This window comes from Paroedura picta, chromosome 4 (genome assembly GCF_049243985.1).
Source record: "Paroedura picta isolate Pp20150507F chromosome 4, Ppicta_v3.0, whole genome shotgun sequence".
Lineage (NCBI taxonomy): Eukaryota > Metazoa > Chordata > Lepidosauria > Squamata > Gekkonidae > Paroedura > Paroedura picta.
In genome coordinates this window covers 111,699,694-111,726,579 of record NC_135372.1, presented here as the reverse complement: position 1 = coordinate 111,726,579, position 26,886 = coordinate 111,699,694, and the positions used below count along the sequence as shown (strand labels likewise).

The window sequence follows — 26,886 nt, the reverse complement described above, 5'->3', positions numbered from 1 at the left end:
GTTCTCTCAGAATAGAAACCCACTATCTCCCCTAGATGTGGTGATATTCTTCACAGATAAGAATGCCAGAGGTTCAAGGTATCTGAGGGTTTAGAACAGGGATAGTCAAACTGCAGCCCTCCAGATGTCCATGGACTACAATTCCCAGAAGCCCCTACCAGCATTCGCTGGCAGGGGCTCCTGGGAATTGTAGTCCATGGACATCTGGAGGGCCGCAGTTTGACTACCCCTGGTTTAGAATCATAGCCTCATTGAGCAGAACAGGAATCAAAGATCATCTTGCCCAGCCTTCAACTCCCTGGCACAATTCTCCATGCACCACTTTGTATTGTTACTGTTAATGCACACCTACTCAGAGGGATTAAACCACATCATGCATGCTATATATATATAAGCAGACAGCACAAGCAAAGATAGGCTCATTCAGAAGCAGTTCCTATGTAAACTGTTCAGATTGTTCAGACGAGTGAACCAGTTTTTATTCTCTTGGCGGGAAGGTAAGTTATTCTCTACTCCCTGCCACATACCACTAACCACTAGCTAACAGAATGTGTTCAACAGTCAAAATTATCTTAATGAGTAGGACCTCAAAAATAAAGCAAAACCCCTCCCTGAAACCCTGCCACAAAAATGCACATGGTCTTCTTCTCTGTCTTATTTAACATCCATCTTACATATGTAGCAGGGCAGTTTATTTGTCAGGAGAAAGATTTGTTACCTGCTCCTTGTAACACTCACTCAAAAGAACATAAGCATTAATTTGCTGGGTCAGACTGCAGTCCATTTAGACGGATATATTTTTCCCAATAGTGGCCAGACAGCTGCACATATGGGAGACAAATCAACCCTTTGCTACAGAGACATTTCCCAGTTCACTGAATGTAGGAATTAAGCACATTGTTCTTATAGAGGCATGCAAAATGTAAGTACTCTGCCTATGTGTCTACATATTTATTTTGTGCCTTGTATACACACACCTGGACAGGCTACTACATGCCAATGTTAGTACTGCGTGCACACACATAAAATATGGTTTTAAGCCATTACCTGAGCAAATCACCAGGTATGAGGGATATATCCAAGCTCTTTAACATGCAGCTGTGCTCAGCAGGAAGAGAAAGAGGAAAGGGAAAGGGAAAACGGTAACATTTCAGAGCTGGGGGCCACTTTTGCAAGCACCCTCCCTACTTTTATTCCAACATACCTATTCCTGCCTGTGGCAAAAGTCTAGCAAAAGAGCAGTTCTGCCCGTTTAAAGCAAAAGGCAGCTGTGCAGTTATGATTGGCTGCCTCCTATGATGTCATTTTAATAAACCCTTTCATTCCCACAGCAATTTTGCTCTTTTCGGGGGGAAATGCTTTCTTAAATTAACAAGGAAATGCAAAGTGCATTACTGCCATGTGTTCTTAAGTAATTGTTTTGGAAATGTTTTATTGGTATTTTATTGGGATACTTATTGGGATATTATTGTTACGGAATTTTATCAGCTGTTACCTGCCACGAGCCAGTTACCAGGAGTGGTGGGATATAAATTTAATAAATAAATAAAAGCACAAACATTAATTTCGTGATTAAAAAAACAAAAGGACAGACAACCTGTCTAAAACATGGGAGGAAGGGCAAGACTGGCAGCTGAGACAGCATTCCATTTGTTGATGGGGGCAGCTATTGTTACATTTGGGAGGCCTGGCTTTTCAAGTCTCTGAGCAACATCCTCTAAGTTCTCTGTTTATACTTCTGCTGTCTTCAGCAGGAGACTGGCTAATACAAACTACCCAGCAAAGAGTACACCCACATGCACACCACATACACAAACACGCCTCATTGTATATTCTGTTCTCTAGTGCCGGATATTTTCCAGCTCCTCCCATGTTCCCCTGCTTTTGACTGTTGTCTTTGGTGAATCCCACCTATTCTAGGTTCAGGCTGTTCAACAGCTATGTGCCCAATTCCCAGGAGTTCTCCAGGGGTCTCTCATACTACAGTGATGCTGCTCCATGTGCAGTTCTCAGTGGCCCTGTACACACATCATAGGAACGTTCAGGTCCAGTGTGCACAGCACGGGAGTGGAGGCAAGCCCCATAGTCCCATGTAGGGACTAGCTTAGTAAATACCTGGAGATTTTGGTTGTGGAGCCTGGTGAGGGTGGAGTATGGACAAGGAAGGTACTTCAGCATAGTGTAATGCCCTAAAATCAACCTTCCAAAGCAGCCATTTTCTCCAGGTGCTCTCTGCTGTTTGGAGACCAGTTGTCATTCTGGTCGATGGCAGCCCTCATCTCGCCTGTCTGCAACCAAGCCGTTGCACGTATTTTCTTCACAAGGACTCGGTGCTTACACAGTAACAAATTGTATGCAAATAGGGATCTGTCCCTGTAATTGGGACTCTGCTTTTCTAACATTTCCAGTCACTGGAAAGCACCTATCCATGTACACACATAAGCACTGTCGTATATAATACGGGTAGTCAACCTGTGGTCCTCCGGATGTTCATGCACTACAATTCCCATGAGCCCCTGCCAGCAAATGCATTGGCTGCAAACGCTGGCAGGGGCTCATGGGAATTGTAGTCCATGAACATCTGGAGGACCACAGGTTGACTACCCCTGCTATAGAAGATTCATGCAGGGATGGCACCAGTGCACTTATTCCCCACTGTACAGGGCCATTATACACATGTGATGGCCCTGCATAAATATATACAAGTTGTGAATACAGAGCTACCAGCATCACAGAATCAGAGTTGGAAGGTCATCTAGTCCAACCCCCCTGCAGAATGCAGGAAATTCACAACAGCTTGCCTACCGACAGTGACCCTGGTTCCATGCCCGGATGACCCCCCCTCACAACCCCCCCCCCAGATACCCTAGCCAGTCTGGCCTGACAGAAATTTGCCTCCTGACCCCAAAGTGGTGATTAGCTCTAACACAATACTTTTACTTATGAGGAACTTTTCAAGTTATGGTGGAACACTTGAACTCACTGGTACAAAATTGGCATTGATATAGTCCGAGTGGGGTTCCCCATCCAGCAGGTTCAGCTTTACACGAGTGTAATCATCTGAAAATGAGATCAGAAAGTGAGCATGTAGGACAGTATCAGGAGGTATTCTTATGTAGGACAAGCCCAGGAGAGGTTCATCTGAGGAACAATGCACTGTGAATCTTTTAGACTCTCCTTTAGTGGGCAAGGACTAGGTACCTAGCCTGATACCCATTCCCTGCTTTGCTCTTGTTAAACTATATAGAAAAACACCCAGAATAGAAGTAGAGCTGGTTTTTGTACCCTGCTTTTTAGTATTCAAAGGAGTCTCAAAGCAGCTTACGACCACCCACCCTTCCTCTCCCTACACAGACACTCTTTGAGGTAGGTGAGACTGAAAGATCTCTGAGGGAACTGTGATTGAGCCAAGGTCACCAAGCTGGGTGCATGTGGAGAAGAAATGGGGAATCAAACCCAGTTCTCCAGATTAGAGGCTGCCACTCCTAACCACTACACTAAGCTAGCAAGTTAGACATGCACGACTATGGCCAGAACTTACAAGGCAGAACATGGGGGTATCGGTTCTTGGAGATGTTGACAGGGTGTTCAGCTTCTGTTTTTGGTTGTTCTTTCCCCACTTCTTTCAGCTCCTGTAGACACAAGGGGAGAACTTCCTTAACATGACCATTGTCTTTCACACTCTCCTAAAAGAACATTGGCCAGGCTTCAATAGAGTAGAATTATAGTGGGACAAATACCTCTATGCTACCCAAGCTGGGATCTAAAGGATGGGTTGTGTCATTAAGTAAAGGAACAACTGGACCTAAACCATTAATCTTCCCAAAAGATTGGTGCTTTCTCCAATGAATCAGCAGCAAACCTCTGACTAATTCCCTTCTATGACAAATAACTCTCTCAACTAAGGTCAAATATGTGAACCTATTATTCTACATAACATCTATTAAGACAGGATTTAGGTTGAGCTAATCTGTGTAGGCCAGTGTGAGGCTACAAGGATTTCAGGGCAGTTTGTTAAGGACACCACCAATGATGGTTTGAAACCAAATATTGCTCTTCAAATTTCCCTGTCAAAACTTTATATGCGATTTTGAGCCAACTCTTCGATTCCTCTTGTCTTTCTACTCTTTAAATGGGGAGTGGTGGTATTTAGGTAGCTAGGGGCTATATGAAATGTGTTCTCTCCTCTCCCCTGCATATACTGCATGGAAGATAGATCTCCCAATTCCAGGTTAAGTCATGCTTAACTGACACCAAGTAGCAAGAATGAAAGAACAGGAGGATGTTTAGACCATAGTCAGAGTTAAGCAACTCTTTCTTGGCTCTGACAGGTAATTAAATGTATTAATCTCCAAACAATATAAAGTAAATACCTGGGCAGTATGTGAACTGATCTGCAGATGATCATAATGTCACCTGATTATAGCTATGCAGCCAGCCTGGACCAAATTTACCTAGAAGAAGTAAAGGCAATTACCTCAAAGTCCTGAAAGAACCCTTGATTGGCGTTTGCTGCCCTCGCCTCATAATACTGCCTGAAACTTTGTATGGGGATGGGCCGGTGGATATTTCTGTAAGGAATAAAATTACAAAGCAGAGAGAGGGTATAAAGCCCATCCATGTATTGAGCAGGTACCTTCTAGAAAGAACGAAGATGCTAAGAGGCAGCAAGACAGACACACCATGAACCAAGCAGGGACAATTCCAGTTATTACACAGGTGTGAACAGCATCTTCTTGCCAGGCATACTGGAATGGCCGCTCACCCCCATCCGCTACTATCCCCTCAAAAATACCTGCCCCACTGCTGCCTGTGTCAGGTTAGCAGGGATCAGTAGCTTTGCTTACCTCGGACTGTATGTGGCCATTTCTTGTGGTATGTCACCCTTCTCCTTTCTGAAAGGAAGACACATAGAAAGTTACGTCTGAGGAGGAAGGGAAGCATCTGGTTTATTATTTCTTCTTCTAGGAGTGCAATGACACAGTATTACAGCACACTTGTCCCCAACCTGTGCTTGCCAGAACAACTCAAATGGAGGGGAGCTTGTGAGGAAGAGCGGCTGGGTGACAGGAGAGTTAGACTCTCCTAACTGCTGATCCTCCTCTGATATTGCCTGGCTTGGAGCTTACAGTGACAAAGGGAAACATAGACGTATTGTCTTTTATCACATGTCATTTCACTCTTACATCATGTGCTAAATGTCACTCAGTCCCACAGAATGGTTTCTTTTCACCCTTCAAGACTTTGTCAACCTGCACTGCTATTCATATACTTTTTAGGCAATTTCTTTCTTCTCGGATATGGTGTACTTCAGAACAATTCACAAAAGGAGATTTTATGCTGACCATTTATTTCTCTCCTTTAGATTTATCTAGAAGGTGTTTTAAAACTGCTTCCAAGGCCCAGCCCAGAAGAAGAAAACCCCACACTGCAACACTTCTTTCCTAGAAGCACCAATTGTGACTTCCTCACCTCCTTGACTTCAAATGCTTCACATAGACCAACCCAGCAATTGCTGTGACGGTCAGGAGGAATCCCATGATGGCTCCAGCCACAATTGGAGCAGAGAACATAGCGGAGTCCACAGAGGCATCTGCCGCTAGAATCCAAAATATTGAAAAGAGGTGAGAGAACTTTTCCTCAGGAGAAAAACATCCTAAGAATTAAGAAATTCTTTAAAGTAATTGATGAACGCATATCTCAAATTAAATGGGAGCTGCCGGTAAGGTCCCAGTAAAGTGGCCAAGAAACTAGGAGGCTAGTTCACCCAGCAAAGAACCCAAAACAAACCAACAATCTTACCTGAGAAGGCTGTGAAGGACACTTTGGGAGACCACTGATTGTATCTGGTGAATGCAGCAATACTGAACCTGCAGCAGGACAAAAACTGAGGGATGAGCAAGCCATGTCCCATGATCACTACCTCATAAATTCTTCACTTTTCTGGCCCAAACTGTTAATTTTATTCCTAGACCACATGGTCAGCAGAGCTGAAATGGCTACAGAACAGTTCATAAAGCCCATGGAAAAGAAGTTTAGTTACAGCTCTAGCATCTTCTCATTCTTTATCTCATACCTTCTCTTGAAGAGCCAGTAGAAAATATAGAGGACTGCCAGTCTCCATCATACCCAACATGAGTTTCTCAAATGGGTCAGTCTGACCATTGGTGAAGGCAAGAGTGGTAGACTATCTGGAACTTCAAGGCACTTGGTATGCCTTACCTGTACTGTGTGTCTGTCTTCAGTTTTCCATTGCAGGTTTTCTGCAAGTGAAGGCATTCTTCTGAGCCAACAGCCACTGGCCAGGCCTTGGGACTGGTGCTCTCATTGAAATGAAAGGGGTTCGGCACCAAGACAGCTAAATAGGAGTCTTCTTGACCATAATAGTGGTCATACCATGTGCGGGAGACAATATCTTGGGTAGGCCTCAACACTGTAGATTCAGAGAGAAGCATGGCAGTGTTATTACAACTGAGGCAGCAGCATGGATTCCCCAGTCAGCATGCAATATATCACAAAAGACACTTACAGGATTCATTAGTGGTGACAACAACGCCATAATACTCTATGCGGCCATTCTCCTCACTGAATGTGTCCGGGGAGATGATGACTCTGGCATTGGCATCAAATTCGGGGATGTCTGCTAGCACAGGAGGAGGAAGGACTGCAGTGGAAAGTCAGAAAGTAAAAAAATAAATAAATTACCAGTAGATGTTGCCACAGCTCAATTCATCACAACAGCCTATTCTGCCATCTCATTGATGCTGTGTTGATGTTTTTAGATGTTCTATTCTCATTTTTATCTGTTGTTCTATTCTATGGCTATTCTTGGTTTTTTTTGGGGGGGGTCTGTTTCTATTCATTCATCTATGCTCATATTGCAAGCTGCCTCAGAACTCTCCTGTGGGTTTAAGACTAAATAAATCAATCCATAGCATAGTTCCAATGCTCAAAGTGTTGTATGATGTCTCCCTGTGTTAATTGCCATCAAGTCGCTTCTGACTTACAGTGACACTATGGATTAATGACCGCAAAAACATCCTGTTGTTACCAGACTTGCTCAGGTTTTGCAACCTGAAGGACGTGGCTCTTTTCCTGCTGCCTTCAGCTGTTCCTAGCAATGCAGTCTTCTCAAGAACAGACTTGTAAGGTAGGCCAGTATTACTATTCCCCTATTGTAAATAGGAAGCTGATAAAGGCCACCTGCAAGAGCCTCTTGTGGCGCAGAGTGGTAAGGCAGCGACATGCTGTCTGAAGCTGTCTGCCCATGAGGCTGGGAGTACGATCCCAGCAGCCGGCTCAAGGTTGACTCAGCCTTCCATCCTTCCGAGGTCGGTAAAATGAGTACCCAGCTTGCTGAGGGGTAAATGGTAATGATTGGGGAAGGCACTGGCAAACCACCCCGTATTGAGTCTGCCATGAACACGCTAGAGGGCGTCACCCCAAGGGTGCTTGCACAGGGGATACCTTTACCTTAAAAGCCACCTGCTGAATTTTTAGATAAGGTAAGAACACTGAGCCAGGGACTCCCTGGATCACACTGCCTTCACCACAACACTGCGATAGCTGTGTGATACCTATCCCACAACCCTACGTTATCACCAAACAGTCCTCTCTCTACCAACTCTCCCCGTTCAAAGTGAAAGGTCTCGGTCAATCACCTGGACTGATGAACTCCTGCCCAGAAGTCCACAAGAGAACGGAAGGCACGTACCTTCCACAGACGTGTTGCAGATCGTTGTCACAAGTGGTCCCCTCATGCCATTCCTGCCAACAGCATTAATGACGATTTGATAGGATGAGCCTGAGGTCAGCTCTGCTAGAGTTGCTTCGGCCCTGGAAACAGCCAGATGATGTATGGACTGATGGAGGTCTCTTCTTGGAAACTTCTCCACAGCCAGCTCATAAGCCTTAATATCACTTTCAGGGATGGTCCAGTTCAGAAAGAAACTGGTGACATCAGGGAAACACTGCAGGTTCTTCACCTCAGGAAGCTCTGGAAGGGCAAGGCAAACTTGAACGAGATGGAGTTCAGCAGACTTTACTGCAGCCATAAACCTCTACTGGCCATACACAGAACAGATATGATTGTGTTCATTTGCTGGCTACTCTAGTATTGCTTGTTCCTGACACATACTTTGGCAGACACTTGGCCTCAAAAAGAAGCAAGATCCATAGATCCCAGATGTCTGTTAGCACAGGAATCTTGAAATTTGGTTTTGCCACTTAAGAATTTTGAAATATCCCTTCTGCTCCATCCAGGTCAGCTCCTAAAAGTCTTATCCTGGTATCCAGGGATTTAAAACAGTTTTTGAGGCCTGATGCTTGAGAGAAGGCACTGTAAAGAATTTAAAGGTATCTGGGCAATTTAGTGGGAGGCTTCCTTATTCTGCAGCTCTAGTATGGGAAAAGTAATATGGGCCTTTGTATATTTTTGGAACTTAGGGTTCAGCACTTGACACAACTTTTTTCCTTTGATATAGAGAACCAGTCTAGCCTAATCTAGTAAACAGTTAGTGCTTGAAATCTGGGAAGCAAAAACATGAAAATGCTGCAATCCAATCTTGAAAATGCATGGACGTATCCTTGCGTGATGGAAAACTGCCAACAGTTTTGCGTTTCTGGATTTTTATGAGAGTTTATGCTCTTGGTTTTACTTGCTGGTTTTTAATGTTTGCTTATGTTTGATTTTATCTTTTCACGTATATGGGTTAAATAGATAAAGAAATGAATGAAATAGGTCCTCCCTTCGCTCCCATACCCTCTCCCCCCAGGATGAGCACATACCTATTGGCATCACCACTGTCTCAGAGCTGCTCTTATACGTCCCAGAGATGCAGCTGAGAGATACAGAGTAATTCCTTCCTGGAACCAAGTCCTGGAAAACATGCTGGACCTGCCACGGGGTCAAGGTGTGATTCTGTAGTATGGTGCTGTTGCCAGCATGCCACAGCTGCAGCTGGCAGTGCTCTGGCTTGCTAAGTGGTTTCCCCCAGGACACAGAGAGTGCAGAGATGCTCTTTTCAACCACTGTGGAGAGTTTCCTGGGAACCGAAGGATCTGGGTATAAAAACAAAAAAGGAGAGAATGATCTAGTGGTAAAAACTATGGAGTTGCATGGATTGAAGTCTGTGTGTGCAGGAGTGAATTAAAAAATTAAAAATTAAAATTAAAATCGGTTTGGCAAAGCTGATGCCATTCCTCACACAGCCGTTTGTACTTTGGCGTAAGAGCTGTGCAGTGGAGTTCAGATTCAATGTCCTCCCATGGAGATGCTGGCTTCAGCTTGGTCTCCAAAGCCATGGAAATAGTATACAGGTTCTTCTATACAAATCTTGCAAATCTCTGTGTAGACAAATCCAAAAGGCCACAAGGGGACTCATACTTACATGTCCAGTCACTGACATTCCTTGCCGATATCCGGTATGGGCCTGCCAAGGAAGAAACTTCAAGCAAATATTTGGTTCCAGGGAGCAGACTTAAGAAGGTGAATGTTTTGACCCTCTTTTGTACAGATGTCTTGGCTGCCACAGTGCCTGGTCCAGCATAATACAGCGTCAGCATGTAGCCCTCTTGTTCTCCTGCAGGGGGCTCCCAGGCAGCACTCAGTTGATCAAGGTGGCCTTTGTTTGACAAAGTCACTGCTTGTGGAGGCAGAGGACCTAAGACGGCAGCAACACCAGAAGAGAAAACGGAAGTCATAGGCACCTCTTACTCTACACAGCTTATATAGTTTACCTGATTCAGAGTGAAAAACAAAATTCCATCTGCATTATGTCAGTAAGCATGTTTGTATAGAATGGTATCTTGTGCTTAATACATTCTTCTAGTCACATGGAAGATCTACGGAGATCCAAGGCACACACACAGTGCTGGCTGTCAAACAGGAAATGGAGAATTCACTTCTTGGATCCCAGTTGCAGGGATTTTTTTGGTTGTTGTAAAACTTAATTTAATTTTTAAAATTTAAAGTATTTTTATGCCATCTTTCTGCCCCATCAGGCCCCCCTTGGTGGTGCAAATAAAAAAATTAAAACGTTTGAATAATTACAAACATTTAAAATTATCAAATAATTCAAGAAAAACAGAAACGATACAAAACATAAATCAGGGAGGAAGGCCAGTAATGGTCACATGCCAGATGAAGAAGGAAAGATTGGTTAGCCAAGTGGATTGAAGCCCCCCACAGACCCCTGTTACTGATAGCCAGGGAAAAGACACAATTTGGGACTGATTCCGAATCCCATGCAAGATGGATTTGGGAATGAGGAGGGAGAAACAAGAGTCCTTCCTTCTGAATTTCACTCTGTTCTTCCCACAACCACGGCAACCATGAGCCAGTCATAGCCCAGGTGATTAAAGCAGGTAGCAAGACTCAGTGTCTGGCATCAGCAGTATCAGAGGGTGCCACTTTCTTCTTCGGCTGATTGCAGCACCCTGTCTGGACTAAACGGTAAGGCTGTGATTTCAGAAAAATGAGACATTCAAGTTCAAACGACCAACACCACCCTGTGCTACTCACATGTCCAATCACTGACGTTTCCCGCTGAAGCTCTATAGGGGCCCGACAAGGAGATGATCTCAAACCAGTATCTGGCTCCTGGTGTCAGGCCTAAGAAGGTGAAATTGGTGGCCTCTCTCCCCACAAAGTCTTGTGCTGCCGTGAAGCGGCATCCTGAGCAATACAAGTTCAGTTCATAGCCATGAAGTCTGCTGGGTGCTGGTGTCCAAGCCACTTGTAGGCTGGTTGGGGACCTCTCATTCCACATTTGTACAGAGGTTGCTGGCAGAGGAGCTGTGAAACAGGAAGAGCTTACATAAGAAGGGGAAAATGGCCTTAGGAACTGGATGCTTATGGTTGCAGCAATGCATGTAGTATTTTGACAATTCCATTATTTCAATCCAGGCCAGTGTTTTAGACTGTCCTAATCCACTCCAGGGCTTGGGACCTGGAGATCCTCTGGAATAACAGCTCATCACCAGTCTACAGAGACCAGTTTCCCTGAAGATAATGGATGCTTGTGTGTGTGTGTGTGTGTGTGTATGTGTGTGTGGGAGGGGGGGTGGACTCTATAGCATTGGACCCCAATAAAGTCCCAGTCACTCCCAGCCTGGATCTGGCAATTCTATCCCTCCCTGGTGGCCAGGGAGAAAGAACTGGACTTATTAAACTCTCCTCCTGTTTGAAACCAAGAGCCAGCTTGGTGTAGTGGTTAGGAACACCAGTTTCTAATCTGGTGAGCTGGGTTCAATTCCCACTCCTCCACATGCAGCCAGCTGGGTAACCTTGGGCTCTCCACAGCACTGATAAAGCTGTTCTGACCGAGCAGTGATATCAGGGCTCTCTTAGCCTCACCCACCTCACAGGGTGTGGGGAGAGGAAAGGGAAAGGGATTGTAAGCCGCTTTGAGACTCTTTCTGGTAGAGAAAAGTGGCATATAAGAACCAACTCTTCTTCTTCCTCCTTATTTTGATCCTTACCATTAAGAATAGAACACTATACATGACCGCCATAGCAGCAGCAGCAGCAGCAGGATTCTTCCCAAGAGTTAAGGAGAACTTTTGCCAGCTTGCACCTCTGCAGCACTCAGGTGAAGCACACTTTATATGCCTGCGCATGTGTTGATGTATGTCTGCATGTACATTTGCTCTCTTCCCCATCTCTTTCTCTCTGCTGATGTGAAATGTCCAGTTCTAGTAAACACTAGTCATATCTCAATAGCATATGGAGCTGTATCGTTTTGTTTATCCTGCAGAATGCAGTCAGAAGAGGGACACGCAAAGTACTAGCCGATGGATAGTCAGAGAGAGGGAACTGCAGAGCCAGGTTGGAAGGGAACGAACTGGGAAGAAGTTACAGGCAAAAGACCAGGTGCCCAAAAGTGACAGGTAAATCCCTAGGCTCAGATAGGACAAGTCAAACCAGTTAAACTCACATGTCCATTCAGTGATGAAAGAAGAGACGGCCTCCATTTGGCCTTTCACTGTGACAACCTGTGCAGCATATTGGCTGCCTGCTGGCAAACCTGTCCAGTTGAAATCCTGGCTACCTGGACCCACAACTTGAACTCTCTCCATGCCTGGAGGCATCAGGTAATACAGTATAAGCCGGTAGAAGTCTTTGCGCCCAGGGGCCTCTGACCAGGCCATGAACAGCACAGAAGAGCTGCCAGTATTCCTCAGTGTCAGGTTCACAGGTGCTGTAGGAGCTGCAGGAAAAAGAGAGCTGAATTCAGCACAGTGCTGCTAACACAGCTGGTACATTCTCAGAAAAGCCTTTCCAGCCATTAGCATCAGTACTGATCCAATATAACTCCCTGAGACTACCATAATGGGTGCCCCGCTCCACACCTTCTCCCACGTCCTCACAGATAAATCTTCTGCCCTCCAGGATGCAATGTCCCCAGATTTGCAATACCTGTGCAGCCTGTGCTGTTCCGGGAAGCAGAGTTGTAGGGGCCTGCCAGTGACCATACTGCAATGAGGTAGCATGTTCCTGGTGTTAACCCCACAAGGGTGATATTAGTGCTAGTTTTTTCCACAGGAATATGACTTCTGGTAGCTGCAGGGCCTTCTTCGGAGACAGAGACCATATAGCTGTCTCTTTGCCCAGCAGGGGCCTTCCACTGCACAGACAATGTTGAGGAGCTAAGTCTGGTCACCAGCAGGGAGAGAGGCATCAAAGGCACTAGGAGGAGAAAAACAGGCTTCAAGGAAGGAAGGGAACGTGGCTCAGTAGAACAGAAACTGCTTTGCATGCAGAAGGTCCTAGGTTCAATCCTCAGCAGAGAGCTTCATAATAATAGATGAGGTGAGATTGGAAGGCATATTAGGGGAAAGCAATCATACGTTGTGAGAAGTCTCTGTTTTATGGGATACAAAGAGTATTTATAGTCAGACACCTATGTATGAGTCCCCTGGGACCAAGAATGCTCGAAGAACTAGATGGAGAGCCATTATCTTCAAAGCCTCCTGGACAACAGGTGATATACCAGATGACTTGAGAAGGGAGAGTTTAGGCCGCTTAGTTTAACCTCTGTTTCAGGGAAAATTTTAAAAAGGGATGATTTGTAAACATCTTGTAATCATCTAGGATGGTGTTAAAAACAAATCTGCATTGATTTGTTTCTATCAGGTCCTATCAGACTACCCTCATTTCCTTTTTTGCCAGGTTTGGTGGATTGTGAGGATATTGTGGCTGTTGCATATTTGGATTTCAGTAAGGTTCCCCTTGATGTTTTGATCAGCAGACTGGAGGGCTGTGGGGATTAGAGTTTGAAATGGTTAGGTGGATAAGGAATTGGTTGGATAACTGCACCCAAAGACTGGTAGTTAATGGTTTTGGGCCCAGTGCTTTTCATTATTTTTCTCAGCAATTCATATGAATGCATGAAGGGACTACTCATTAAAGTTGCAGAGGAAACCAAATTGAGCAGGGCAATGAGCACTCCAAAAACTTGAGAAAAAATAGACTTGAATACATTGGGAAAATGGGCAGATGTGGACAACATGTGATTTAATTGAGATAAATATGAGGTTTTGCATCTGAGTACTAAGAATACTATGCACATACCAGATGGAGGGTACTCTTCTGGAAAGTAGGATGTGTGAATGGGATTTTGGGGATTTTGGATTGCAAATTGAAGGTGAGTAGCCAGTCTAATACAGCAGCAAGGAAGGCAAATTTGATCTTAGGGGTGTACATGTACAGGGTCTAGGGCATGAGATATCATAGAACCACTGTATACTGCACTAGTCAGGCTCCATTTATTATTATTAGGGTTTTGGTGACTAAGCCTTATGAAGAAATTGGGAATGTTCAGGCTGAAGAAGAGGAGGTTGAAAAGGGGAAATGATTACATTTTAAAAGTATTTGAACAACTGTGATTTAGAGGAAGGGAGGGCTCTACTTTCTTTGGTACTAGAGAATAGGACTCATAATATTGGGTTTAAATTATGAGTGGGGAGATATTGGTAGGATATCAGAAACTTTTTAAAACAATTAAGTAATTGAATCAGCTGCCAGGGATGTTTTGGGTTCTCTCTCCCTTGAGGTGTTTTACCTGGATGTTGAAGAATTATCTGGCAAGGATGCTTTTAGGTCATCCTACATGTGGCCAGGGGGTAGACAGGCTGGTCTTTATGTGCCTTCCAACTTTTAAATGCTATGAGTTAATTTAACTCTGTGTTAAAAGAAAGCCATGCATGCTGTTGCTACAGCTCAGAAACCACAGATTCATGGGGTCTTACATCCTGTGTGAACTATTATTGCCCCAAAGGCAAGGATTAGGAAGCAGAGATAAGGGAGGAAATTAGCAAAAGTTTAAACATCCTGTCCAAAACAAATACAAGACACTTTAAAGAAATGGCTTTTTGTCTGATGTGTTTGATTGTAATTTTATCAATACAAGTATGCAGAATGAAGAAGACGGACAATACAGCTGAGGGCTATTCTTCTGCAAGTGATGCCCCGGAGGAACTATGCCAGTGAGTAACACTGAAATGACCCCTGCTGTTGACTACCACAAACATACTTTAATGGCCATGAGGGACATGACATGTGCTACTCCCTGAGGGAAATGTGTGCTCTCAGGCCAGGCCAGGCAGAACACGAGAGGAAGGACACAAGGGTTCTGGATTGTACCTGTGTAGCCAATGGCTGTTCGTGAGGAAACGTAGTGAGGTCCAGCCCTGGAGACAATCTCAACACGGTATCGTGCCCCTGCCACTAGGCCATCTATGGGCACCTGGGCAGTTCCATGTGGCACTGACAGGTTCCGGATGACAGACAGAGATTCATCTGAGTAGAGCTGTATCCAGTATTCACGCCCTTGGCCTGATTCCATCCAACTCACAATCAATTGCTGGGGGGTTTGGCCGCTCCTCACACTCACATTAGCCAGAGACTGGGGATCTGCAGGGGTAACAGATACAGGGAGCACATGACGGGGGAACACGGAAAGTAGAGATGCTAACTGAAATTCACAATGACTGTTTTTACAGGGGCTACTCTGTTTTTTATTTAACACCCAAAATAGGTTGTATGCTTGCATTTAATGTTTTGCAACAATGGCTACAGTCACCACATGAAACAGCGGCCTGCTTGTTAAAACTCTTGAATATACATGCCCCATATTACAAGATAACCAGAAGGAAAAACACTGTAAAGTTTTGATTAAATAGAAAGCCTAAGATGTTTTCTCAGTGTTACATACACTGATTTCAAGATTCCTAACACAAGGCGACAAGACAGCTGGTGAAACAGCCATATTGTAACTACAATCCCAAAAGGATGTGATGCATCAGGATAATGGGCATCAATGGACAATATGCAATGCCTTGGAAAAGTCACTAGGGGGAGGTTACATCAATCAAACAGAATAATAACGAGACGGAGGAATCTGTTTTGAGGGAGTCTTAACCTTCTCTTCATTTTAATTTCATTTACATTCCACTCTAAGATTGTACAGGCCCTCCATCCTCTGGGCATCTCATAAAAATGGTGAAATAGTTCTTAGAAATACAAGACATAATTGCAGCTTACCAGAATAATCACAATAAAGAATATTTAACAGTGTTTGGCTTTGATCTTGGTCAACCCAACAGACTGCTTGGCAACATGACTCAGTGTAACAGTGCCAAATTCGATGGCCTTAGGAAACAGAGAGGCTGACTTACATAACAGAATATTTTTGCCAGGCAGGATATGATGGATTCCCCTTAAAACACAGTGAGGGTGTCAAGTGGATGCAAAGAAGAAACATCCCTGTAAAATCTTGCGCCTCACAATGTCCAAACTTAGGGCCTTTTCGCACAGGGATCTTTGTTGCAAATTGTTTGCGGAATGAAAAATCGCCATTTAAAATAGTGGAATTCGTCGTTATGCATACCTGCCTTTGTAGTGGAATCAGTTGCGTTTTTTAGCGTTTCCCACAGGCTTCCGGTCTCGGCAGAAATCGCTAGAAAGGAAGCGCTATTGCCAAGCTCGTCCCGCCCCTGGCCGTCAAGCAGCCAATGGGCAGCCGTTAGCATGCTCCCAAACAGCCCCTTTCCCTTTAAGAAAGGTTTTTTTAAAAAAAAAACGACCCATAGCAACGAATCTAGGTAGATTCGTTGCTACAGAGAGACCCATCCAGCTGCCTAATGTGAGCTGTCGTTTGATTGTATGATCGTTTGCACGCTGCCTCGAGTGATAAAAAAAAATCCCCCCCCCCTCACGGGCCCGATTTTCGGCTGAATTTATTTGTAAAAAATAAAGGGACTTTATTTCAGCAAACGGGCTTTTCAGTGGTTTGTGCTTAGTGACTAAAGGTGAAGGACTGAAGCCAGGGAAGCCTCTAAACAGAAAGAGGCTCGCTGGTGCGTTTATCCCCACTCGCTCGGAGAAAAAAAAATGGGGATCGCTTCGCCGGAAGTTTGGAGGAGAGAGCCAGGGGGAGGGACTTTGAAGAACCAGCAACAATGGTAACGCACAGGTCTTTAGCGCTACTGTTGCAGATTGGTTGCAGGAGTGTATCGCTATCCGGAGGGTGAATCCACTTTTCTGGATTCCCCTGAAAGCGCCACAACGAAGCGCTTTTTGCTGATTGGTTTCAGGATTGTTGCAGATTGTCTACGACGTCGTGGGTTATGGCAAATTAGTAGCGTTTCCAAATAGCAACCATTGTGCTACTTTGAAGCCGTGCGAAATGGCCCTTAGGCTTCACCAGCTACTGAGGTATATGCAGTGGCTAGATGTCAGCAAATGCCAGCAAGTGGGCCAAGAGTTTGTTAGCCTAAGGCCATGTAGAGACACTTTAGTACTCACAGGTCCATGCGGAGATCAACAGCGAAGAGGCTCGATACGGTCCTGCTAATGCTGCCACCTCCAAAAAGTATTGTCTGCCAGGGAGAAGCTCTTGGAAGGTGAAATTCTGCATGCTGGGCCCCATTGTGATATTCCTCAGCAGTGGGTGCTGCTGGCTGTAGAAACGCAGGAAGAACTGATCTCTGTCGCCTGGAGGAAGGTTCCAAGAGGCGACAAGACTGGATGACTGCTTGCTACTGGTCAGGGTTACCCCTGAAGGAGCCAAAGGGTCTGAAAGGAAACAGGTTTCTAATTGAGTCATTGATTTGATAGTTGCTACCAAGTGGGGAAGAAGTGATAAAGCAGCCCCAAAGGACAGCCTCCTTTCACACTGTCCAGCCTGTTAGTTAAGATCTCGGTCTCACCCCTTGCTTCAGAGGAAAGGTGGGGTACCTTCTGTGGGAGCTGCTCCCATTTGGAACCCCTTCCCCCTTGAGGTTCACCTGGGGCCTACCTGTACTTTCTTTTAGGTGCCAGACTTGAACACATCTTTTACCCAGGCTGTTAATTAGGGTTTTAAAAAAAATCTTATTAGGTCTTTAATAGTCTGCTTCTGCATTATGGATAGTTGACATGCTGTATATGTCCAGTGGCTTGTTTGTAATATTGTGAGGATTTTGACTGTAAACTGCCTCAAACAGGGCTCTGAAGAGGTGGCACTGATATATCCTAAATAAATAAGGAACTAAAGCAAACATTTCTGAGAGGGACAGATGTCCCCCACTCAAAAACCCACTGACCTTGAGTGGTTAGGAAATTAATGCAATGGCTGCTATTTATCATCTGCTCGGAGTTATCATGTTCAAGAGGCCTAATAAGCTAGAATCTGGCTAAAAGGGCACGGCCACAGCAGGTCTGGATGCTTCCCCTGAATAATTCACATCAGCTTCCAGGTGATATTGCTCATTTTCTCTCCTACACTCTGCTGTGCCCAGCCCCAGAATGCAGGTGTGCCACAGGCCTGATGGTGATCCTTAACATATGCAAGAATTGGAAAAAGGTTTAAGGGAGTTGTGTCCATATTATTAAGGTGGAGTGTCAATGCAAGCTGGTGAAAAGCACTTCAAGCTCCAGGTGCCAAGTATGCATCCACAAGCAGTGCAGGATGTCACAGCTGCCTTCCGGCAACTCCACGTGGTTTTCAAGGCAAGAAGCAAACTGGGTTGGTTTGCCATTGCCTGCCTATGTAAAAGTGACTCTGGACATCTCTGGTGACCTCCCATCTGTGTTTGAACCAGGGCCAACTCTGCTTAGCTTCCAAGATCTGAGGAGATCAGGCTAGCAACAGTAATCCCAATCTTTGATGGCAAGAGCAAGCTCTGCTGGTATCAGCTGGATTTTGAACTTGCGTTACGTTCTAAATTTATTTAGAATTCTCCCAAAAGCAACAGCTGACTTTGCTCTTCGTAATACTCCCAGTCACCGTTCCCTTGCTTTGCTTTCCTCTCTTCCAGTGCCCCCTCCTATAGCTCTTGTGTGTCCAGAGTAAATGTTTCACTTGTTTCATGATATGTGGTGCTCTAAGAGTAGTTCTTTTCTCTATGTGTGAATGTACAGGAAGAAACTCCAAATGCAATTCAGGGACAGAACCTGCCCTGGAAACCCTCTAGCACTTCGCCTGAGAGCAGCATACTTACACATCCAGTCACTGGCAGTTTGAACAGGAGACTGGAATGGGCCAGCCACTCCCACCATCTTCAGGGTGTACTGACGCCCAGGGACCAGCCCTTCAAAGATGATGCTTGTCCTGCCCTTTCCTATGGTCACATTTTGGATCTCCAGCTGGGATTTGGTTTCCAGTAGGGTTCCTAGGTAATGGCCTTTGCCCCCAGATGGGTTTTTCCAAGAGGCATGTAGTGACCTTGTGCTGTGACCTTCATTCCTGAGGCTCAGGTGGGTTGGAGGCAAAGGATCTGAAATGAGAACGTCAGAGCTTGCTTTAGGCTTTGCCCCTCCACTCTAACCAAATTTTTAAAAACCCTCCCTGAAAGGCATCAGTGGATTACGGCTGTCCTGATTCTGAAAAGCATCTCCTTGCTGATGTTAAACTTTTCTCTCTGGCACATATGCACCAATGCTTCTTTCCAGAAGCGGCACCAGCAAGCTGGTCCTTTCCCCTTTTCTACTAAAACTGCAGCCTTCTGTTTCACTTCTCTAGTCCCTACGATCTGCATTTGCTTCTCTGTAATTCTTGTCCAATTTTACTTATCCCAACCCATTTACTATTATATCACTCTCATTCCTTGCCCGCTTTCTTATCTCTGTCCATGGTTCTACCTGAATAACAGATGCTTCAAGTATAACTGCTGTGTATGTGTGTCTGGGGGGGGGGGGGGAGGCTTTCAGTAACAGAAGAAGAATTACTGGCCCAGGCAGCTCAAATATGAAAGGGAACAAGTCGGGTTTCCCGGCTCAGCTTGGCAAGCAGTGGGAGACTCAAGGGAGCACAGCTGCTGGCGACAGTGTGACATCACTTCTGGGAAAAAATACCAGAAGCAACATCACCAGAAATTCTTGGTAAAACCATACACTTTTGGGCAATTCCAAGGAAGCTTGTCATCACTTTTTTTTGGAAGTTTTTTGGGTTTTTCCTGGAAGTAACATCACACTATTGACCCAACAGCCATTTTTAATATATTTTTTCTCCCATTGCCACTGAGTGTTGGTGAGAAATGGGAGCTGGGGACAGGGGGACAGGGGGACTGGCAACTACAGGGACGGGTAACCAGTGGAGACAACTGCAAGCCATGGGCAGAAAATGGTCCATTCATGTCATTTCACAAAACGAAATAAAATTCTTTCTTTCATGAATTGTGGGATCATGGCGTGAGGTCTGCGTTACAAGCTGTGGCTGTTTTCTAAGATGCCTGCTTTCCTATTGACAGGAGTTGCCCTGCAGTAGACAATTCAAAGACAAGCAGTATAACTTAAATCCAACAGAACTCAGCATCTGCACAACTGTATTCTAGACAAGTCAGAGGAACAAATCAGGGCCTTGATAGCCAAGCAGGAGTCCCCAAAGACTTCATGCGACTGACGCCAATCCGAGTGCAAAGCTGGCCAGAAAGGGCAGATTTGCTTGTGCCTTCTTCAGCGATCACTAGCTGTTTCTAGTGTTAAAGTATTTGTGTGGTCGTGTATTGTGCTCTGTTGGATACTCACAGGTCCAGTTCATGAGGCGGAGGGGCAGGGAGATGTAGGGCCCTGCGACGGTGCTGATCTCGCATGCAAAGTGAGTGCCAGGGCTTAACTGTTCATAACGCAGGCTGGAATTGCCCTTGGACAGTGAATCGTTTTGCACCAGCATGGGTCGTTCTGTAGTGTACAGAGCTGCTATGTAGCCAGTCCCAGCCACCTCCTGCCACTGAGCATGAAGCACATGAGCATTGCCTTGGCTCGATAGGCTGCCACCTGGTGGAGCCACGGGATCTGGAAAGGGAGAGAGAAATACAACATTATGTACAGGGCTTCTCACCCCCTCCCCCACCCAAGTTGATCCCATATGTGGAGTGCTTCTTTTGGGGCATAAGTAACAAAAGTGAAAAGCCTCTTTTCATTGTTCCTCTGCAGTGTACAGAGCCATGGGGCACACCTAAGCATCAGAATGCTCCCCTGCACAGGTCCAGTTCTTGCACTGGAGTAAGGGCCATCCAATTCCAACAGCATAATAGAATACCTGTGATTTGGGTTGCTCCAAAATCTCTCAGGCGCCATGACTGAGATGGAGAGGTATCTCTCTCTCTCTCTTTAAACTTCTAGAACAGGGGTAGTCAACCTGTGGTCCTCCAGATGTCCATGGACTACAATTCTCATGAGCCCCTGCCAGCAAATGCTGGCAGGGGCTCATGGGAATTGTAGTCTATGAACATCTGGAGGACCACAGGTTGACTACCCCTGTTCTAGAGGGTTGGGATGAAGGGACCTCTTTCAATGGGAGGAAAGCAAAGCAACAACTTTGCCCTGAAGAAAACATGCACCCTTCTCCCACAGTACCCACTCAAGTGGCACCCAGCCTGCATGGCCTTCTTTCCAAAGTCATTCACACGCCCTTCTTTCCCAGCCTGGTACCAGCCGTGGCAGCAATCAAGCCCTCCTGCCCACAACTGAGACCCATCTTACATGTCCAAGCCGAGGCGCTTTTAGAGGATGCTCTGTGAGGCCCAGCAACAGCAGTCACCCAGGCAATGTAGCGAGTCCCAGGAGTCAGGCCGCGGAAGCCATGGTGCGTGTGGTGTGCTGCTACTGTCGCATTTCGGAGAGCTGTGCCGCTCTTTCCCTCTTGCAGAGTCACGAGATAGAATTCTCTTTCTCCAGCTGGGGATTCCCATGATACCTTCAAGGCGTTGCTTTTGCCAGAGTTGACCAAGTTCACACTGGTTGGGCTCAGAGGGTCTGGGGAGACCATCAGTCACAATGAATGCCCGGGAATAACAGACTGGGTGGGTATGGAGCGATGCTTATGGAATATATTGAACTGAGTTGTTTTATTATAGATACCTTAGAACTACAGATACACACCTACGCTCAAACCAACCACTGGCTCTCTAGCTTTATCCTTGAGGACAACATCAGCTCACTAGCACTTCTGGGCTTCCATTTTACTCAGTAGGTGGGCACAACATACAAGATTGACATTCCTTCCATATACCCATCTAAATATGCAACAAAAAACCCTGACCCACTGCATCTACTCTGTATTGCTCAAGGCAATCGGAAAATATTCAACTGCCCATTGACAAAAACAAACACTGTTTTCACAAAAATGTTGGATGGCAGGGAAAGCAAAGCTTCAAGCAAAGAAAGAATATTTTTTGCCTAATGCAGAGTTGAATAAAAGGGGGTTTTTGTTTTGTTTTTGCAGTCAGCGTATTTCTCCCTCATGAAAGCTAATCAATTTGTCTGCAGGGATCTCTTTTCACAGTTGGTCAATGGAATCTTTCTGCCAGAACAAATCTATTAATTGTGGAAGATCATTTTCATGACAGAAAGCAAGATATTTGATTGCACAACTTTAATTACACACCATAAGTTGAATAAAACATATATCTGGTGTGAAGTTCACCTAGCTAATGCAGTTCTGCAGGGCCTGTAAGATGGAGCACTTCTGCCAAGCTTTTGGTTTAGGCCAAGCTAAGGGGAGATCTTGGGCCCCTCCTCCGATATTCTCCAATTAGGTACATCTGCATCTTCCTGAGTATGGCGGCCAGCGGGAAGGTTTTTAGAGGGGATAAAAACTTAAAGGTAAAGGTATCCTCTGTGCAAGCACTGAGTCATGTCTGACCCTTGGGGTGACACCCTCTAGCGTTTTCATGGCAGACTCAATACGGGGTGGTTTGCCAGTGCCTTCCCCAGTCATTACTGTTTACCCCCCAGCAAGCTGGGTACTCATTTTACCGACCTCAGAAGGATGGAAGGCTGAGTCAACCTTGAGCCGGCTGCTGGGATCGAACTCCCAGCCTCATGGTCAGAGCTTCAGACAGCATGCCGGCTGCCTTACCGCCCTGTACCACAAGAGGCTCTTTTAGAGGGGATAGGCGGTGGTATGTTTTGTTATGATTGTGTAGGGTTCTAATTCTGTGCTGTATTTTAACCTGTTGTGAGCCGTCAGGAGCTATCCGTGCCAAGTGTGGCGGTATACAAATTAGTAGTAGTAGTAGTAGTAGTAGTAGTAGTAGTAGTAGTAGTAGTAGTAGTAGTAGTAGTAGTAGTAATTTAGCCTTTTAGTAAGAGAGCAGAGGAAGATCTTTAAAACAGGGAAATGCAAGATTATTAGTGCAGTCCTCTGCAGAGGTACTTCAGTCTCAGTCCAGGGACATAAACTGGACTAACCATGCATAGAACTGCAGTATAGAACAACAATGAACTACGCATTTTATGGAAGATCCATGATCAGGTTCTCCAATATATTTTCCATCCTTAAAAAGCAGAAGGTATTGTTACACAGTTGGCCAGTTTTCCACCCATTTCATCAATGCTTTATTCCATTTTGAGGCCTGTCTTGCTTTCATAGTTTCATAAACGTTGTCCTTCCCCATACTCACATGTGTAAGCAGTGGCATTGGGCCCATCAGCCTCATAATGTCCAGCTGACACGCTGACCTTCAGGAAGTAGGGGGTGCCAGGCTGCAGATTCTGGAAAGTGTAGCTGTCCACACCCTTCCTGGTTGACACAGTGATGCTTTCAGTAGGGATACGGAGGTTTTGGAGGGTGAAATGCAGCCATTCTGCTCCCTCTGTGCTGGCCCAGGAGGCGGTAAGGCTGGAGTTGGAGCGCCTGCTCTGTAAAGTCAGGGCCTTAGGAGCGATTGGGGCTGTTGGGACAAATCATAGCCAAAGGAAGTCAACACTCGTTGCATGACTTCACCAGACCAAAACAGAAACAAGTGGCCAACCCAGATCCAGTCAATCGGCTGAAGAGTGGCTTTTCAGACAACCTTGCAAATATGTCAACCCATCAAAGCTCAGGAGTCTGCCCATAAACACATATCTGTGCCAGTCACTTGGCTGACAAAAAGAAAAGCATCAACTACTTCCATTTTACAAGCACTTTCCTGCATCAGAGAGATAACCAGCCTAGCCTCATGAGCACTGTAGACATTATGAGTTCATCTAGCTTGAATGATAAGCTTTTGCATATATTCTTTCCTCTTTCGCATTATCAAGAATACAAATAACATGAAATAATAGGACCCAGATCAAATGGCACAGTCTTTGTTGAGGGTACGGGAGATCCAGGTTCTGGTCTTTCAGGCCTCCATCTTGGCCATGAAGCTCACAAAGTGATCCTGTGTCAATGTCCTTCAGTCTAATCTACCTAACGGCGTTCTTGTGAAAAGAAAATGTAGAAGAGGAAATCATACACACTACCCCGATCTCTCTGGAAGAACAGCAGGATAAGGTTGTGCTAGACAGATAAAGAGAGGGAATAAGAAGAGTTGGTTCTTATATGCCGCTTTTCTCTACTCGAAGGAGTCTCAAAGCGGCTTACAGTCGCCTTCCCTTTCCTCTCCCCACAACAGACACCCTGTGAGGTAGGTGAGGCTGAGAGAGCCCTGATATTACTGCTCGGTCAGAACAGCTTTATCAGTGCCACGATGAGCCCAAGGTCAGAACAGCTTTATCAGTGCCATGATGAGCCCAAGGTCAGAACAGCTTTATCAGTGCCATGATGAGCCCAAGGTCAGAACAGCTTTATCAGTGCCATGATGAGCCCAAGGTCACCCAGCTGGCTGCATGTGGGGGAGTGCAGAATCAAACCCGGCTTGCCAGATTAGAAGTCCACGCTCTTAACCACTACACCAAGCTGGATCCCTAGAGATGCCTCCCATCTCAGCAAGAGTTGCTTTTGCCCTCCAACCTCTCTGGTCAGAACACCAACTTGTCCACTGCTGTATGCTGGTGCTTGCTGAAAAGTGACCTGCCAGTGTAGTGATGCGCAGGGCATACTTGCTGCCAGCCAGAAGCCTCTCAAACCGGAAGTTGGTGGCTCCTTTTGGAAGGGTCACATTCCTAGCAAGGGCCTGCGATTCTGTGTGGTAGAGAGCCAGTCGGTAGCCATCTTTCCCACCAGGGGCTTCACTCCAGGAGGCCTCTAGCTCAGAAGGAGTGCTCTGAGTGCTCAGGATCACGTCCTTTGCAGGGGAAGGCACTAAAACAAGATGCAGGTTCAAAGACTGGACTTGACTGTCGAGTAAGAGCATCTAGGCTGGTAGTTCACACTCTTTATCAGATTCCTAAGTCTATGTTTGGACCGGATGTCGACATATGGCCAGATTCCCAAAAAGGTTTTGTTAATTTGTTATATTCCCTCTCAAGAGTTTACAACTAGAACAAAAGGAAGCATGCTTTGCAGAGCAGTCCTCCGCTGTTACACCCTTTTAAGACCATTGAAGTTAATGGTTTTGAAAAGTGTGACTCTGTGGAGCACTGCACAGTTGAAATCTCACAATCCTTTTCAATCCCATAGAGAGCAGCCTGTCTGCCAGCAGCATACATGGATGCATGCACGTATGATTGATCAGTCAACAGAGCAATCAGCAACAAAACTCAGTGTTGTTTACGTAATGCAGAATCATTACACAGAGATTAAAATACATGTATTAATATGGGTAAGAGACATGCAGTAGTGTTGCAGTTCAGACATATGTGCTCACAATGCCCCTTGCTGTAGCTTGATCCTGAAAGTCTGGAGACCAAATCACATGCAACTCATTAAGAGCACTGCTTTGCATTGCTAAAAATAGGTCTTACGGAAAAAATGCTGTGCATTTTTGCTGATGAATGTATACAACCATTTGGCATTCAGAAGCTTTGTCACAAGCCTGGAGAGAGCTCCAGGACAGACTGTCTGAAACTGAGGGTCTAATTTCAATTGCTCTAACAGAAACTTTGGACTGCTTCTTCAATTAGTAGTTGCAAGGAATTCTGGGAAAGACAGAGAAACTATTGCAATATCACCCCCAGAAACTTCTAAACTGATACCAGACAGGACCTGGTGCTCTGACTGCACACACAAACACATCCATCTTGGATGCAAATCAAAAGAAGAGAACTTCCTTCTTGCAGTATAGCCAGAAACATAAGATTGGGTGCATGTTTTATTACTTATATATTAAAATATAATGAGAGAAACAGGTAGTAAGAAAGCAAGAAATACTCTAAGCTGACCTAAGCAAATTTACTTGGAAATAAATTCCATGCCATTTAATGAGACCAACTTCCAAGTCATAAAAACCATTAAAATTTAGATGTTGAAACAATCTTGCATGTGCATGTCCAGGGTTGGCACTCCCCCCGCCCCGCACTTACCCCAGGAGACTATAAGCCCCACTAAAGGCGTGCTGCACCAGCAAGCCATGAAGCTAGGGAAGCGGTCGGCCTGGTTGCAGCGGGACACGGGCTTGACCAAGGCTTGAAGGAGCTCAGCTGGCTCTCAGCAGCAGAAGCCAAGCCAGCCCAGTGTCTCCTGGGTGGAGACCCTACAACTGAGATCCAGGGAGCTCTGCCAAAGGATGCAGGGATGTCAGGCAGCACTGACCCTCTTAGAGGAGGACAGGCAGGGCAGCCAGCTCTTTAAAGAAGTTCAGAAGGAAGGGCCGGGGAGCTCCCTAATCCACTGACCTAGGGACCTGTCGCTCCCTAGGACTGGGCTGCGGAGAGATAGGGTTGGCAGTTCTGAGTTGGGAAATACACTAAGACTTTTTTTTTGGGGGGGGGGGGGTAGAGCCAGGAGTGGGTGGGATTTGGGATGGGGAGGGACCTCAGTGGAGTCCACCCTCCAAAGCAGCCATTTTCCCCCAGAGGAACTTATTTCTTTGGAAATGGACTGCAATTCCAGGGGAGCCCAGGCCCCACATGGGAACTGGCATGCCTAGCAAGGACTGGCTGAGCCCAGGGTTGGTCCTCTCTTAGGAAAGCATTTACAATGTGTGCTCAGGAGCTGCCAGGGAGGAATAGCTAGACCCTGGCAGAGCAGTGTGGGGGGAAGTGGGTGAAAGGAAACCACCTCTCCTTGCTCTGTTCTGAGACTCTGTCCTGGGGCACTGGTCCAACAAAAAGCAACCTGGGAGAGTGAGATCGCTCTGCACTCATACCCAGCTACAGTGGATTCTGACAGCACCAAAGCAACATGTTCCTTCAGCTAACTGATTCAGATGTTTCCAGAATGAAACAATTAAGTCAGGAATGCAGAATGGAATCATCACATAATCTAATCAGAGATAATGGCTTTTCTCACAGAACAGCATTGGGAAAAGTGACTGGCTCAAAAGGCACAATGCTGCACAAAGATGGGTGAGATGTACTCTTAGATTGGCCCAAGGCCGATCGAAATTCCCGAAGAACGGTGCCTCACAGTGAAAACTGTAGGCAGAACTTAAGGGAAAGCCTTCATATCTAGCTCAGGGACTTTCACCCAGCTAGAGCAGCTCTCTCTGGAATAACTAACATAAATCTCTTGATCCAAAATCCAAGCCACGTGCAATGGCTGAGACCATTCTCAGCACTTACTCCTTGCTTGATCGTGCATTTTTAAAAGTCTG

The 26,886-nt window shown here is 45.6% G+C and overlaps 1 protein-coding gene across 7 annotated transcripts in view; it reads right to left on the bottom strand.

Moving 5' to 3' along the window:
* LOC143836169 (receptor-type tyrosine-protein phosphatase V-like) overlaps positions 1 to 26,886 on the bottom strand; it is an 82,654-nt gene that overhangs the window by 19,003 nt on the left and 36,765 nt on the right. For 5 of the 7 annotated variants that reach the window (XM_077335100.1, XM_077335103.1, XM_077335102.1 and 2 more), the window contains 21 exons: positions 24,225 to 24,494; positions 22,888 to 23,157; positions 20,966 to 21,238; positions 20,009 to 20,275; positions 18,484 to 18,759; positions 16,808 to 17,077; positions 14,645 to 14,914; positions 12,419 to 12,688; positions 11,937 to 12,209; positions 10,523 to 10,795; positions 9,390 to 9,662; positions 8,788 to 9,060; positions 7,715 to 7,996; positions 6,530 to 6,664; positions 6,223 to 6,433; positions 5,803 to 5,870; positions 5,473 to 5,599; positions 4,848 to 4,895; positions 4,478 to 4,571; positions 3,542 to 3,632; positions 2,984 to 3,060 (listed from right to left, as the gene is read on the bottom strand). In XM_077335100.1, the coding sequence (XP_077191215.1) occupies positions 2,984 to 3,060; positions 3,542 to 3,632; positions 4,478 to 4,571; positions 4,848 to 4,895; positions 5,473 to 5,599; positions 5,803 to 5,870; positions 6,223 to 6,433; positions 6,530 to 6,664; positions 7,715 to 7,996; positions 8,788 to 9,060; positions 9,390 to 9,662; positions 10,523 to 10,795; positions 11,937 to 12,209; positions 12,419 to 12,688; positions 14,645 to 14,914; positions 16,808 to 17,077; positions 18,484 to 18,759; positions 20,009 to 20,275; positions 20,966 to 21,238; positions 22,888 to 23,157; positions 24,225 to 24,494 (4,391 nt within the window). Of the gene's footprint in view, positions 1 to 1,047; positions 1,099 to 2,983; positions 3,061 to 3,541; positions 3,633 to 4,477; positions 4,572 to 4,847; positions 4,896 to 5,472; positions 5,600 to 5,802; positions 5,871 to 6,222; positions 6,434 to 6,529; positions 6,665 to 7,714; positions 7,997 to 8,787; positions 9,061 to 9,389; positions 9,663 to 10,522; positions 10,796 to 11,936; positions 12,210 to 12,418; positions 12,689 to 14,644; positions 14,915 to 16,807; positions 17,078 to 18,483; positions 18,760 to 20,008; positions 20,276 to 20,965; positions 21,239 to 22,887; positions 23,158 to 24,224; positions 24,495 to 26,886 lie in introns of all 7 variants that reach the window. The other 2 variants (XM_077335104.1, XM_077335101.1) reach the window with 2 other exon arrangements.